The sequence below is a fragment of the Musca vetustissima genome, unplaced genomic scaffold, assembly GCF_032173495.1.
Source record: "Musca vetustissima isolate MV318-11 ecotype Yass unplaced genomic scaffold, APGP_CSIRO_Mvet_v1 utg27413, whole genome shotgun sequence".
NCBI lineage: Eukaryota > Metazoa > Arthropoda > Insecta > Diptera > Muscidae > Musca > Musca vetustissima.
Window position 1 is genome coordinate 30,157 of NW_026884223.1, and position 15,864 is coordinate 46,020.

Genomic DNA, 15,864 nt, shown 5'->3' on the forward strand with positions numbered 1-15,864 from the left:
CATCATTCTAGACCTAAATGATTAGGCTGTACCAAATTTCGTGCAAATCGAAAGATTTATATCTCGTTTCCTTTTGCCTGTTACAAACATATGCACAAAGACATAATACCCTGTACCACAGTGTGGTGAAGGGTATAAATATTCTGATTTACAGGGATTCCGGTTAGAAAATAAAATCGCATACGATTGCGATAAATAATAATGCCATAGATAATTATATAACCCAGTATATTCTTCATCTTGTCCCTCACAATGCTCAATAATATGCAAGGTACTCCATTATCCTTAAGATGTACTCTCGTGTAGCCAAACAAAATATTGCATTACTGCACACACACACACACACAACTATATTAAATAATTATCTCATAAAGTACACAACTGAACAAGAAAAGCAACAAAAAGGACACGATTAACATCTAACAATGGTCACATAATATAAAAAACTGGCCTTAACATGAAACAGATTTTTGTTACCTTCACCTTAACTGTAAATATTTAATTACCAAGCAGCCCATCATTACGATGGTTGAATAATAATGGCTGATGGAATAAAAAATACATATTTTATAAAATCAAGGTCAACATTTTAAGAAATTTTTCCTTAATTCAAATACATAAGTCTCGTTACTGTCCCTCTTCCTAGTTTTTATGTCAATAACAAAGTTAGTCCTTTTTTGGTTGGTTTCACAAAAAAAAAAAAAAAAACATATATCCTTCAAAACCATATTTATATGCGACAACTGCAAAACAGTTAATTAGCCACAATACGACATGTGTACATAATATAAATACCTACATATGTACACATGTTAGCCAGGAGCCATGAAGTAGAATGAAATTTGTTCAAAACCGTAGGGGTCGGTTCGGCGGGGAGATAAGGTCATAATGTCATTGTTGTCTAAGCCCTATGGCTGGTTGGCTGGCAAAGTACAAATATCCTTCTTCTTTTTTTTTGCTACAGCTTCCTCTACCTTACCCTCCTTCTTCTTTCGTTTCTTCTTAGCATTAAAAATTATTAGCTAATGCAATAGTCATGCAATTGCGGATAGGCTTCACATTCTATATTCACATTGTTATTCGCGCTACTGTCGCTACTGCTGCGGCTCATGGCCATCATCGAAGAATGAACAAACAAGAATTAGTTTCTTTTTATTAATATCTATATTACATATATATATATATATATATATATATGTATTGGGGGGAATATACAAAAGATCTTTCCGTGGCTTTATGACAAAAAGGAAGTATAAGGAGGATATTAAAATGGGGGGTGGTGATGAGTAGAAGAAATATTAAATTTTGTAATATTTTTCTTATATATTTGTTCAAATAAAAAATATGCTTTGTAGCAACATATACTTAAAGAAATAAGTCGGGAAATATGTAATTCCTCCATTGTATCATTTCGACCGCCTATGATAGGTAATAGCCAATAAAGTGCTCTCATAATTTATTTAAATTTTGATTTTACGTCAAATTTCAAAATTTGGACTTTAATAACAATTGGGCACCACTATTTTTAATATCAACTAATTTTTTTAAAATAGAAAATCCTACAATAGAGCGCCATTTCAATTTTACAATAAATATATTTGAATGGAGAAAAATCTTAAATATAAATGCTTGATATGTTTTTTTTCCTTTCTGAAAAAGTGCATGCTTGGTAGCCAAAAACTTGTTCTTCTGATTCTTACTTTCTGATTTTTTTAACCCGTTGGGCGCCAAAATTGATAACAATTATTATTACTAGCAATTTATGGCTTTTAAATGGTTGAGATTACAACGAGTCTCCAAAGTTTGTTCTATACAAATGATTGGGCGCCACATTCTATTAATGTCAGATTCCCGATATCAGTCTGGAATACCAATGGTGCATCTCATAACTTTCGGGCGCCACATCTTTGATAAATATTATTACTTGTAAGTAATGACTTTACTTGAAGCCGATAAGAAAACATCTTAAATGTCTGCTTCTTAAAATCGGTTGGGCGCCATTTCTTGATTATTCCACTTGGTAAATATTAAATCAAATAACAGGGCTACAAATGTTCCACTCAATGAATTTGAGGATTTTTGGCTGATCCAATTCTTAAAAAGGAACTGTTTCGATAATTAAAAAAACTACAATTGGGCGCCATTTCAATTTTACTATAAATTTATTAGACAAGAGGAACAAAATATGTTATCTTTAATATAAATGCTTGATATTATTTTTTTCTGAAAAATTTCACTCTCGGTCGCCAAAAACTTGCTCTATGCTGAAACTGATTTAGTTAAAGCGTTGGGCGCCAAATTGTTTACAATTTTTATTACTAGCAATCTATGACTTTTAAATGGTCCAGATTACAACGAGTCTCCAAAGTATGTTCCTTGAAAACGATTGGGCGCCACTTGCTGCTTATGTCAGATCACAAACATCAGAATGCGATACCAATGATGCACCCAATACATTTTGGGGACTTAGAAATTGTGAAACAATTTGTGTAAGGGGAGGGCAAAAGGATGTTATCATGACCGGCAGCATTTGAAATAGTTTCTATACATTTGGGCGCCATATTTTGATATCCATCAAGCGCCAAAAAACATCTATCATCATCTGAATCTTCGGAATTATCGAAGTCTAAACTGTTGGACGTAAAAAATATTCTATCATGATGTACACATTTGAAATTATGGGAGCCTAAAACGTTGGGCGCCAAATTTGTTGAAATCAATATTTAATTCGTAATCAACAGGTTTTGTTTGTGGAAAATTTCTTTCCATAAAACTTTACCCACAATCGGGAACTAAAAAAATGTATATTATGTTCTGTATAAATTGATAGAGTTTCTAAACCGATGACCTTCAAATCTTACACAAGAAACATTTTCAGTGAGTACTGATTATCAAGAACATGATTGCATAATCGAAGCAAAGAGATAATGAATCGTTGGACGCAAAAATGTTTCCACCATGATCGGCACAGTTTGAATTACCTGAGTCTATATTGTTGGGCGCCACATCGTGCACCAAAAACTTGACCTTCAAATCTGGTAACGTTCGGGATCCATCAGTAAGGAAAATTTTCATTTACTATTGGGTGTCAAGAAGTTCACTTCATAATCAGCGCAATTTAAAACGGCGTATAAACCGTTGGGCGCCAATATTAGTAAAAATTGATCACAAAAAAGTTTTCATCATGATAGCTACAATTTGAATTAGCTGAGGTTAAACTATTGGGCGTCAGTTAACAATCACGTACCAAAAACTTAACCTCATGCTTTCCACAATTTTACGTTGCTGAGTATAAAACGTTGGGCGCCAGATTTGTGAAAGATGACATTTGCGATCTAAAGATTCAGCTGTGGACAAAAATTTCTATGCCCTCACAATCGGGCGCTCAAAATTGCTATCATGATCTGCACAAAGTGAAACAGTTTGGAAATCGTTGGGCGCCAAATTTGTTTACTATCATGATCTGTACTAAGAACCACAAAACGTTGGGCGCCATATTAGTTAAAAATAAGGCACTAAACTCTTAGTCTTATGCTTTGTACAATATGAATTACCTGAGACAAAACCGTTGGGCGCCACATTTACTTAAAAATAATATATAGATTTGGGGTCTATAGATGTTTTCTGAAGCAAAATACTTTTTCATAAAGACATCTCGACCCAAAATCAGGCTCGAAAAAAACTATTGATCTACACCATTTTAAATAGATTCTGTACTGTTGAATTTGAAATTTGATGAGAAATCGTTATCGAATTTGAAACCCTGCTATTCAACAAATTTCCTATAATAATCGGCTCAACTTCAGTTAGCTGAGACTGAATCGTTGGGCGCCAAATTTGAAAAAAAAAATATCTCATACTATGTATAATTGAAATTAGCTGTGGTTAACAGTCGGGCGCCAAATTTTGTAGATAATCCTATTTAATTTGGTTCTAATAAGTTTATACGATCCTTAACCCTGATATAAACCACATGTTGTAATTTTATCCAAAACTTAGCTAAAAAGTCACTAAAAATTTAACAATTTTATTCCGGTTCTAGCGTTGGGCGCCAACATGAACAAAATCTACACGTTTGTATTTTAGCTGCACCGATGTTCTCTTGGGGACACAGCCTCGAATAATTTAAAGTGAAATTGCGTCTCCGTTGAGTGCCATTATGAAAAAAACTCTACACGTTTGAATTTTCGTGACGCCGATGTTTTTTCTTTGGTTTTGGGGACACAGCCTCGAATAATTTTAAGTGGAACTACGTTTTCTGCTGCAACTTGGAAAAAATAGTCTTCACCATTTTAATTATTTTTTCAATATTTTCATCTCTAATTTTTTTCTCCAATTTTTCCACTAACTAATATTTATTCTCCTTTCCTCTCTTTTACAGATTTTCTTTTGAATACAATTTAAACAAATGGCAAACTCCGAAATACCAACGACATAAGTGAATTGGAAAACCGAAAACCAAACAAAAATGTGGTGTCACGGGTCTATACCCCGCATTAAAGTCTGCTTTAAAATCTACAAAGCATTGCCAAAGTGTTGCTATAAATATAAAAGTTAAAAACTAAGGCAGAAATCTAACGAAGAAGGAGGAGGAAGAAGAAGAAAACAGCTTATCTTTAATTCGAAAAAAACTGAAATTTGAAAAAAATCTCATCTCAAATCTAAAAAACCAAACCTTGGAGATCAAGGAACTACAAAAGGGAAAATTATAAAAAAAAACAACATTTCCAAACGCACATCAGGCTATCCCGCCCATTTCCCTACTTACAAAAAACAACGCAAACTGCTCAACATTGAAAACTGAAAAAAACGATTTTCAAAAAATAACCTAAAACTGCTCAACTTGGGAATTTGCTTACAAAGAGAGAACGAGAGAGTGAATGAAAAACTACTGAGACTGTTTAACTTGGAAACATTGAATTAAAAGAGAAAGAGTAAGAGAACTTCATTTTCTCTCTCAGGAAGAAGAACAAAAAAATATGCCACGCTCATTACCCCACTCAACGGCGGCAATGGTACGCCAACAATTCGGCGTTGCCACCTTGTGTTTTGTAACGCTAACGCTCAGCTCGGTACCGGTACGCGAAATCGAAGCCCAGCGACCGCTATCGAATCACACAACCTATAATACCATACCGACGGGTCAGCATAATTATAAATTGCGGAATGGACGTACCCATGATTTTATTATACCAACCAGTACGGTGCCGTCAATCCCACGAGGCCTCCTGGGTGGTGGAGTACCAATTTATGAAGATTTAGATGGTACAATGTCACCGCAACGAGCTGGACGCCGTGACAGCCGTCGCCGTCTTAATTATGAAGTTTTGGCAACAATGCATCGTGGTAGTAGTACCGGACGTGGTATGGAATCGCTGCGTAAGGAACTAATGAAACCTTCAGTGGGAGGACCTGGTGGCGGGATTAGTGGTAATAGTCCCGGTTATCCCTCATATGTGGCAACATCTTCAATTGGTAAAATTGATGGTTTGGGTGGTGTTGGTCCGGCTCAGCGTTATGGTGATACGCTGCCACAGGCTGGGGTGTTATTTTCCACCAGTATGCCACCACATGGTAAGTTCGGATAACAGATTTTTCTTCTCTTTTCCTATACATTAAATTTATTGTTGTTCTCAGGTTCCCTCAACGGCAAATTTAATCGCTATACCCCCAAATTGAATTCGCTCAACGAAATCCGCCGCATGAATAAAAATCAAGCTGATCAGCCGATGCGCGGCATTGATGATGACATCATCATGGAAGAGCATCCGGATCCTTTACAGGTGATTAAAGACAAATTAATGAGTTCACAGCCAGAACCGGTAAGTTGAAATAAAGGGACAATAGGGAAAAAATCTTCAAACTATTATTTCCTTTAATAACAAAATTGGAAAGTGTCCCCCACACGAAGTAGCTGAGTTCGCAAACTCCATAGAATAGGTGAGGTTTCTCCGAAGTTATATTTTCTCCCATGTTGCCATTTCCCGTGAATCTTATTCTGGGAATTCAAAACTCCCTGTGGAAACTCCAGCCAAAATAGATCTCCATGACCGCTAAAAAAACACTTCGCAGATTTGTGGTTTCATTCACTTTAGATGTCATTCGTTCGTTTTCTTCCTCGCCAAGTGCCAGGAAATAATTAAAAAAATCGTCATCGGCAACAACAACACATAAATTCACAAATACAGCTGTTGCATTTCCAACAAACGCAAACACTAATTCCCTCCCCTCTCCACACCTCTCTCTCTCTTCCCTCCATTCCTTGGAAAATAGAATATCGTGCGGTTATTCCTTTATTTTTAATTATTCCACGGATATTTTTAGATTGCAAAACAAAAAACCATTTGGCAGGGGGACTGAAGAATTATCTGAGATTTTCGCGCAACATTCAAGTGCTGTGAGTGAATGAAATTAAATTAAAAAAAAGTGGTTGCGAATGTTGTTGAGGATTTATGATGACAATTTTTCTGTAGTTTCATTTAGAGGAGTTCCAATTGTCCGATTGGATTTCCTATGCATTTCTATTTGTATTTTTCTCCTTAGTTTAAGAGGAAGGGAGATGTTTGAAATATTGTAGAGAAGTCAAAATAATTTTTTAAGGCAGGAGAAATACGATGGAACTCAGGTCTAATGCCTTTAAATAAATCACTAGAGCTAAAAGCGACCTCTGGATGTCAATCGCTGTAGCTTAGGATTTTTGCGTTAAGTTGCATGAGGATCTATGTGCCCATATTGCTAAGGCTAAAGATGTAGTTGGAAAAAATTCTCTTCCACAGATTGGGCGCCAAAAAATGCATTTTCTGATCTGAACAAATTAAAACAGCTTGTAAACCATCGGGTATCAAATTCGATATCGATTGGGCGCCAAAATGATGCCATCATAATTGGCTCAACTTGAATTTGCTAAGACTGTACCGCTGGGCGCCAAATTATTTAACAATCGTGCTGGTTTTGGTGCTATCATGCTTTGCACAATTTGACTTAGTTAAGGCTAAACCGTTGGGCGCCGAATAGAAAATAGTTAAAATGTTGTTGGAAAAAAATTCCCTTCTATAAAAAGTTGTTGGCGCCCAATGAGAGGGTAAGGGCGCCAACAAGTGGCTATTGTGATCTGCAACTTTACCGTGTCAACTTTAATATCGATCGGTCGCCTAAATGTTGCTATCATGTTCGGCTCGACTTGAATTAGCTGAGACTACACTGTTGCGCGTCAAAAATGTTTTCTCATCCTATCACAACAACAAAGGTCCTATCATAATCGGCACAATTTGACTTAATTAAGACTACTCGAAAAAAAATTCAATTGAAATAAGGCGACATCTGTATCTAAGATCGTCTATACCGATGACCCCCCATACATCAACCTGTGACCCCTATATCTGATAATCGTTTATGGAGAAACGCCCTCTAAGCCTGAGGTATTTGTTTTTGTTAGCATCATTTCAATTTCGTAAGAATTTTTCTATGGAATCAATTCTCTGTCTAAGGAATTAATTGTATTGAAATAAGTTCCATCTAAAGGGGAAACTGTAACCTAGGCTTTGATATGTTGCTCTAGGCAAAAATTGTGACATCTATATTTGAATATTTTTTAAACAACTTCTGCTTGCTGATTGAGTTTTCAGAGAAAGCATCGACATCTAGGTATCAGTAATTTTGTGTATAGAATAAACTGCGACCTACAGGCGTCAGAGATTTTTTGCATGTCTAGAAATTCTGTTCCAAAGATATCCATCTTCAGAAAAAATTTAAAGTTAGAGGCCTATAATGCGTGGTAAATGGGTTTGTCTACGAACATCTTCATCTGAAAGCCTTCTTTGTCCGAAAGCCTGATGTATGTATCTATAATAAATTACAGCAAATAACTTCGACGTGTTTGGATATTTTTTCCTGCAAAAACTCAACTTCTGAACTTAAATTAAAAATATAACGGCATCTAGATCTGAAAAATGTTCTATAGCGACCTCTAGTTTTACACTTTTAATCTGAGAATTGTTTTTGTTATAGAAAATACTCCATACTTCGTCTTCTCTATAATAAACACTATGACTTTGGAGTCAACATATTTTTTCTAGAAGAAAATTCTTAGGAGAATCTTAGTGTGGGTGCTAGTATTCTATAAAATGAAATGGTGCGGCCTCTATACCTGAGTATAGATTCTAAAGCTAAAAAGCTGCGACCTCTGTTTTTCGTAGGTCAACAATGTCTGAAACCAGTGACCTCTTCTTTCCACCCTGATTTCTAATTTTTTGGTTGGTAAAAAATTCTATCTTTTTTATAATAAAAAACTAGGATTTTTGGAGTCTGAAAATTGTTTACAGAAGCAAATTTAATCTCAGTGTTGGTCTCAGTAATGTATTTCTCGATTGAAAATGGTACGACCTCTGTATCTGAAAATATAAAACTGCAACCTCTAGTTTTCGTTCTGGAAAACTCTCTTAGAAAGTTTTCTGCCTTCTACTTCTCAGGTTTCTGCTTTAAAACTGCGATCTCTTTGCCCTTTAGTTTGTTTCTCTATGTGGCTCGATCTCGTTCTCTAGTTTTGGCGTCTGCGGATTTTTGTGGTTATAGAAAAAAACCTAAATATATAAATATTCTATTGAAAAAAGTCCCTGTTCAACCTCTCAGTTTCTTTTACAAAAATTAGAACCTCTATACCTCATAAATTTATTTTCTTCACAAAAAACATTTTTCGAGAATAATTTTCTATAAAAATCCCCTATTTCCCTTGTTAAGGTCTTTTTTTAACTCTACCTTTTCCCGGCTAAGTATTTATCTTTTCTCTCGCTCACAATAAATCTCAAACTTAATCTTTTTTTCCACTTCTTCTTCTCTTTTTCCAGATGACCCACCCGGCATCGGCCCACAATTACGACATTGAGGATTTATTGGGTGTTCGTTGTACATTCGAAACACCCTGTGCCTGGAAATGGACCGACAATTTACCCGATGGTTTTCACATTATGAGCGGCACTGAGGTGTCAAAGAAAAATATGACTGGTTTATATCCAGGACCCCTGGCTGACAATTCTGATGATGCTAATGGTCATTTCTTGTATGCCCGATTGGCTCCGACTACTGTACAAATCAATTTGACATCACCACAATTTAGTTCGACAATGGAACGGTGTGTTCTTGAGCTATATATGCATCAAAGTGGTATGAGTCACGGGCTATCGAGGGTCGTGGTGATGCCATTACATTCGCAAGAGAACTCCTGGGTACCAGCGGAAATTGTGGGAGATAATTATAGGACTTGGGATAAGAAATCATTTCGTTTGGGTCGTATCTCAAGGGATTTTCGTTTGGTATTTGAAATTGTACCGAAGTTGCTGGAGGGACAGAAGGCCCATGTGGCCATTGATAACTTGCGTATGGTTAATTGTTTCCCCGAGGGTACGAAATCGGAAAAGTGCAGTACATCGCAGGTCAAGTGTATGAATAATAAGGTTTCGGTGTGTATACCTTTGCCGAGGATTTGCGATATTACCCGAGATTGTGATAATGCCGAGGATGAGTTACTCAATTGTGGTGAGTATTGCAGAGAGAAAGTCGATTTTCCTCTCTTCTGGTATTAATCAAAAATTCTCTCTCCCCCCCCCCCCTCTCTTTACAGAAAAAATCCCCTTTGGTGCCCGCTGCGATTTCGAAAATGATTGGTGTGGTTGGCGCGACTCGGGACGCACAATTTTGTCGTGGTCGAGGCATACAGGCTCCTCGCCCACATTGGATACCGGACCAGAGGGAGATCACACCTATCATCATCTCACCAATGGCAGTGGTGGCTATTACATGTTGGTCAACATGAATCAGCACAGCAACAACAGTGAAAAGTATCAGCAAATTGGCTTCGCCAGTAATGCCATTATGATAAGTCGGACATTTAATCCACCACCCTCGGTACATGGTGATCCTCATTCACCCTACCGTAACAGTTGTGTGGTGAGATTTTATATTCACCAGTTTGGTAAAAATCCTGGTAGCATTAATTTGTCTGTGGTGGAAATGAAAGAGAAGGAGAACATCACCACGACACTGTGGTGGAGTACGAAAAATCAGGGCAAGGATTGGATGCGAGCGGAATATATTTTACCAAATATTACGTCAAGGTAGGAGGGGATAACTAGAAGAGGGGAAAGTGGGAAGGATATTAAATTTTTGATTTTTGTCATTTAGATATTATCTACAATTTGAGGCACGCATGGGCATGCGAATTTATTCCGATGTGGCTGTGGATGATTTTTCACTATCTCCGGAATGTTTCGGCATAAATATACCACCAGAACATCTCAATGGGTATAATTACTGGAATGTGCGGCATTCCAAAAGTCCGACGCACAAAGATTTTGAAAATCATAGCTGTAAGTATGAGTTGTGAAAACAACCAAAATTTCGAAAAAATCGGACACTAGTTCGACAAAAAAAAAAATCGGATTTGGGGTCCGACGATTTTTTTCTATAGAAAAAAGTTCGAGGGTTTTTTTCTATGGACAAAACGTTCAGAACTTGAGGTCACGAACATTTTTTCAATGTTAAATAGTTTGGAACTTGAGGTCCCGAAGAATTTTTTTCTATAGAAAAAAAGTTCGGAACTAGGGCCCAAACAAAATTGGACCAGGGTTCTGACGATTTTTTCTATAAAAAAATATTTCGGGACTAGAGGTTTGACGATTTTTTTCTATAGAAAAAAATGTTCAGACCTAGGTTCTATAGAAAAAAACATGGACCTTGAGTCCCGACGAATTTTTTTCTATAGAAAAAACATGGAGCTTGCGTCCGGATGATTTTTTTCTATAGAAAAAAATGTTCGGAACTAGGGTCTCGACTATTTTTTCTATAAAAAAAAGTGCGGAATTAGAGTCCCGATGAATTTTTTTCTTCAAAACAAAATTCGGAACTCGGGTCCCGACGAATTTTCTATAGAAAAAAACATGGAATTAGGGTCCAGACGAATTTTGTCCATGGAAAAAAGTTCGGAGCTAGAGAACTAAAGTTCGGAACTACATTTTTCTAATTTTATATTTTTTTATTTCCTCTTCCAGATCTGGAACTCGGGACCTGTGACAATCGTGGTATGCATGGACCTACACAATCGCAATGTGAGACCTATTACACAAGTCACAATCGTACGAATGTCTTAGAGGAAGTCAAAGTAACCGATGAAATACCCTATAAGGGTATGCAGAAGTGGCGGGTGCCTCACGAAGGATTCTATACGTAAGTCGGAATTTGAGGTTCCCAAAAAAAATTTCCACAATTTCTTAAAAAAAATATTTCTCTTCCACAGATTCATTGTCAAGGGTGCCAGTGGTGGTTTGGGCTCAACGGGAGTGGGTTCGTCGCGTGGTGCCGTTGCAGTGGCCGTTTTGGAGTTACACAAAAACGAAGAACTCTATTTGCTGGTGGGCCAGCAAGGTGAAAATGCCTGCTCGAAGTCGATGGGTACCAAGGATGATAATTGCAATTTCAGTTCCTCGGCCGTTGTGAATGGTAACAATGGTGCTGGAGGAGGTGGTGGCGGATCTTATGTGTTTTTGGTAAGTTAGGATGAGCGGGAAGGAGGAGGAGATGAAAGAGATTTTAATTTTTGGTCTTGTGTTTTCAGCTTAACTCTGCCCGCAATGAAGCTGTACCTTTGGTTGTGGCAGGCGGTGGTGGTGGCCTGGGCGTGGGCCGCTACTTAGACGAGGCCTTCCAGCATGGCCAGAAGGAGAACCCGGGAAGAAGAGGTCTAACGGGCCAAATCCATGGTGAACAATTGTCAAAGGAAACTGCCGGTCCCGGTGGTGGCTGGAGAGCCAATGCTGATCAGGCCTTGGATGCGAGGTATGGAGCAGCCCTACTGCTAGGTGGTCGTGGTGGCTTCTCTTGCTATGTGGATATGGAAACAAATGGTTCGGTAACCAAACGTTATGGCCAAGGAGGTTTTGGAGGCGGTGGTGGTGGCTGCGATACTGGTGGAGGTGGTGGCGGTTTTGCCGGTGGTGATGTTTATCTCAATGAGTCGAATGGTGAGGGAGGCTCTTCGTACATTAGTGCCTCTCGCACCCTGAAGGAACTTAGCTCGATTTATGAGGGAGCGAATTTTGGGGCTGGATCGATTATCATCATACCTGCAATTGAGGGGTGTGGTTGTGATTATCGTTGCTTGGCTTTGGATGAATATAGGTCGTCGGTGAAATGTATCTGTCCTGAAGGTTGGAGGATACGCAAAGACAATACATCGGCATGTGATAGTAAGTTTCGGAAGAATTTCATAGAAAGGAGGAAGGAGATTAACAAAGTCATTTTATTTATTTTTTTATTTTCAGTGCCTGCAACCGATACCATCCCGCTGAAATATTTAATATCCTTCTTTACGGTCCTAATGCTGTTGCTGATTGCCTCTTTGGCTGCCCTGGTTGTTATGTTGTGTAAGTTCTGACCACGAAATATAATATGCGGAGGTTATAATTTAAAATTTTTCTCTTACAGACAATCGTTATCAACGCAAAAAATTGGCCAAGGAACGCCACAAGATGCTGCGGGAACAGGATATGCAGCTGACCCGCCTGCGCCACAACATCGATGAAAATAACCTCAATAATTTCAATCCGAACTATGGTTGCGATGATCTCATCAATGGCCAAATAAATGTCAATAGTCTACCTCAGGTGGCCCGTGAAAGCTTGAGATTGGTCAAGTAAGTTATACCTCACATCCACGAAGTTAAAAAAAAACTAATTTCCCGTTTCTCCTCTTTCCCCCTCTAGGGCCCTGGGTCAGGGAGCATTTGGTGAGGTCTATCAAGGCTTGTACCGCCATCGTGATGGCGATGCCGTTGAAATGCCCGTTGCCGTTAAAACACTTCCGGAAATGTCAACCCGCCAAGCAGAAGAGGACTTCCTTATGGAGGCAGCGATTATGGCCAAATTCAATCATCCCAATATGGTCCATCTGATAGGTGTTTGCTTTGATCGCCATCCACGGTTTATTGTTTTGGAACTCTTGGCTGGTGGTGATTTGAAAAACTTCTTGAGGGAAGGACGTCATAAACCGGAGCGCCCCTCTCCCCTGACAATGAAAGATTTGGTATTTTGCGCCCTCGATGTGGCAAAGGGTTGCCGCTACATGGAAAGTCAACGTTTTATACATCGCGATATAGCCGCCCGTAATTGTCTGCTGAGTAGTAAGGGTCCAGGGCGTGTGGTGAAAATTGCCGATTTTGGTATGGCCCGAGATATTTATCGCAGCGATTATTATCGTAAAGGTGGCAAGGCTATGCTGCCGATTAAATGGATGCCGCCAGAGGCATTTTTGGATGGTATTTTCACTTCGAAGACAGATGTTTGGTCATTTGGAGTTCTATTGTGGGAGGTAAGTTCAGGAGGAGTTTGGGAATTTCGATACATTTAAAAATGTGTTATCGATAACATTCGGTAAAAATAATATTCACAAAAAAATATTATCGATAAATTTATAGATATCTGCATTATCGAAATGTTCGATAACAAAATTTTTTTTATCGATTTTTAAGATTTTTTTCAAAACATCTTATTATCGCTTATCGATAAATTTGTCGATTTCTTCATTATCGAAATTTTCGATAACAACATTTATATTTTTTTAAAGATAAATTAAAAAATAATTAATTTGATTTCGTTTCGGTTATCGATAAGTTATCGAAATTTCCGATAGTTTAATTTTTTATCGATTTCAATATTTTGTATTTAATTTAAATTCTTAAAAAAACAATTAAATTTAATAAGTTACTTTTTTCAATACATTTTTTTATCGCTTATCGATAAATTTCGAAAATTTCGATAACAACATTTATATTTTTTTAAGTTAATTTAAAAAATTTAATAATTTTAATTTTTTTCGGTTATCGATAATTTATCGAAATTTCCGATAATTTAATTTTTTATCGAAATTTTTTATTTACTTATTTTTTTTCATCTAATTTTTTAATTAATTTTCTAGGTCTTCAGCTTGGGTCTAATGCCCTACACAGGTCTACCGAATCCCGAGGTCATGCAATTGGTTACCAATGGTGGCCGCTTGGGCACCCCACCGGGCTGTCCACCCGTCATTTATAAAATCATGGCCGATTGCTGGAATCCCACACCAGAAGATCGTCCAACATTTTCTAGTCTTTTGGAGCGCCTAAAGGCTGTAACAGAGGTAAGTTTCACAGAGAGAGAGAGAGAGAGAGAGAGATAGAGAAAAAAGAAGACAGGGAGATGAGAATAGAGAGCAGAGATGATCTTGAATTGTTTTTTAATTTTGTATTTTTTCTTCCCTTCTCCCCCAGGACCCCACTGTTATGAATGCTCCATTGCCCCACATTTTACGCCCGCCCTCTAATGAACGTGATCAAACAATTATACGACCGCAGGGTGTCGATGATGTTTGTCTACAGGTACCCACAACATCGGATTATTTAATCCCGCTGCCGGGTATTACAAATTTACACCAACAGCAGCAACAACAGCTGATGCAACAAGCAGCTCTCCAACAACAACTACAACAACATGACATGATCGATCCTAGCTGTCCCATGGCTATATCGACTGGAACCAATATCTGTACACCACCCGGTGTGGCCTCACCCTCGGCGCCACAACATTCCCAGCTCCTGAAGGACGATGAGCATACAAATGCCACCAATGAGGGCTGTTGGGAAACCTCCTTCATTTTGCCCAATTCCAAAAGTGATCAACCATTGCTCAACAACAACAACAATTCGAATGGCTCCCAGAAGAGCATTAACACCGCATCCATAGGGGCCCAGGGACCGGGCAACACAAGCGGTTACAGCAGCAGTAGTCAACGATCGCCCGTCTCGAATGGCCTAAGGACAATACAGTCATCGGCAACGCCGCCGCACGAAGATGAGGAGGAGACGAAGCTGATCAGCTTGGATACGCCACAGCCAACACCAACAACAATCCAACCGCCATTATCATTTTCATCACAGCTGGATGGTATAACTCTAGATCCGGCCGCTTTAACCAAGAGTCTGAATACAAACGTAACAGTTCCAAATGCCACAGCCGCGGCGGCCGTTGCAGCCGCTGCCGCAGCAGCAACAACAAATACTAATTTAAATAATAAACACTCCTCGTATGCCAATATCCAAATGATGTCCGCATCGGTAAATAATCTGAAGGGTGGTAACAATTGCTCAGATACTCCCTCCGAGAAGCTAAACGGTAGCCTACTGCACAATGGCAGTAATGGTCTGATGGCCAAAATGAACGGTAATTTAGCCACGAATGGTAATACAAATGCCCCACCCTTTACCATACAGGGTTATGCGGAACGCTATAAGGATAAACATTCTGAAATTAGTTGTTAAGCCGAAACAATTAGATTTCAAGGATGTTTTTTTTAGAGAGAAATCCTAAATAAGAGAGAGAGAGCACGATAAAAAATCACACACAACGAGAGAGATAGAGAATGAATGAAATGAATGGTTAAAAGGAGTGAGGTTTTTTTGTTACTCTCACAGGGGGAAGAAAGAGAGAGAGTGAGATATTCTCTCCCTATCAAACCCTGTGCGTTTGAGTGCTGGCTAAAAAATGGCTAAAAGCTCATTTGCATTGTTTTGGAGAACCGTGTAGAGAAAAGAGTTCAAATATTAAAAAACGGGGAGAGATATTAAAGCTTTAAAAGCATTACTCTCACACACACACAAACATACATTTATCATATATTGAGATTTTTTAAGAAAGGAAAAAAATACATAAAAACCAAGAAAAATATTTATTTATTTACCTAAAAAAATGAAAACACACATACATATTTTTATTTTGTTTTTAACCATTTTGTATTATTTTTTTAAGTTTTGGGTTTGGCATACAGGGTGTGTTGGTTGTATTG

The 15,864-nt window shown here is 38.1% G+C and overlaps 1 protein-coding gene across 1 annotated transcript; it reads left to right on the forward strand.

The window, feature by feature from the left end:
* The first annotated feature begins 4,978 nt into the window (after positions 1-4,978).
* Positions 4,979-15,340, forward strand: LOC133331232 (tyrosine-protein kinase receptor). The gene is made up of 13 exons (XM_061539633.1): positions 4,979-5,574; positions 5,638-5,822; positions 8,844-9,531; positions 9,617-10,109; positions 10,177-10,361; positions 11,043-11,217; positions 11,288-11,537; positions 11,606-12,236; positions 12,312-12,413; positions 12,475-12,682; positions 12,753-13,356; positions 13,963-14,163; positions 14,294-15,340. The coding sequence occupies exons 1-13, from the start codon at positions 4,980-4,982 to the stop codon at positions 15,338-15,340; spliced, it is 5,364 nt and encodes a 1,787-aa protein (XP_061395617.1). The 5' UTR covers position 4,979.
* The last annotated feature ends 524 nt before the right edge of the window (positions 15,341-15,864 follow it).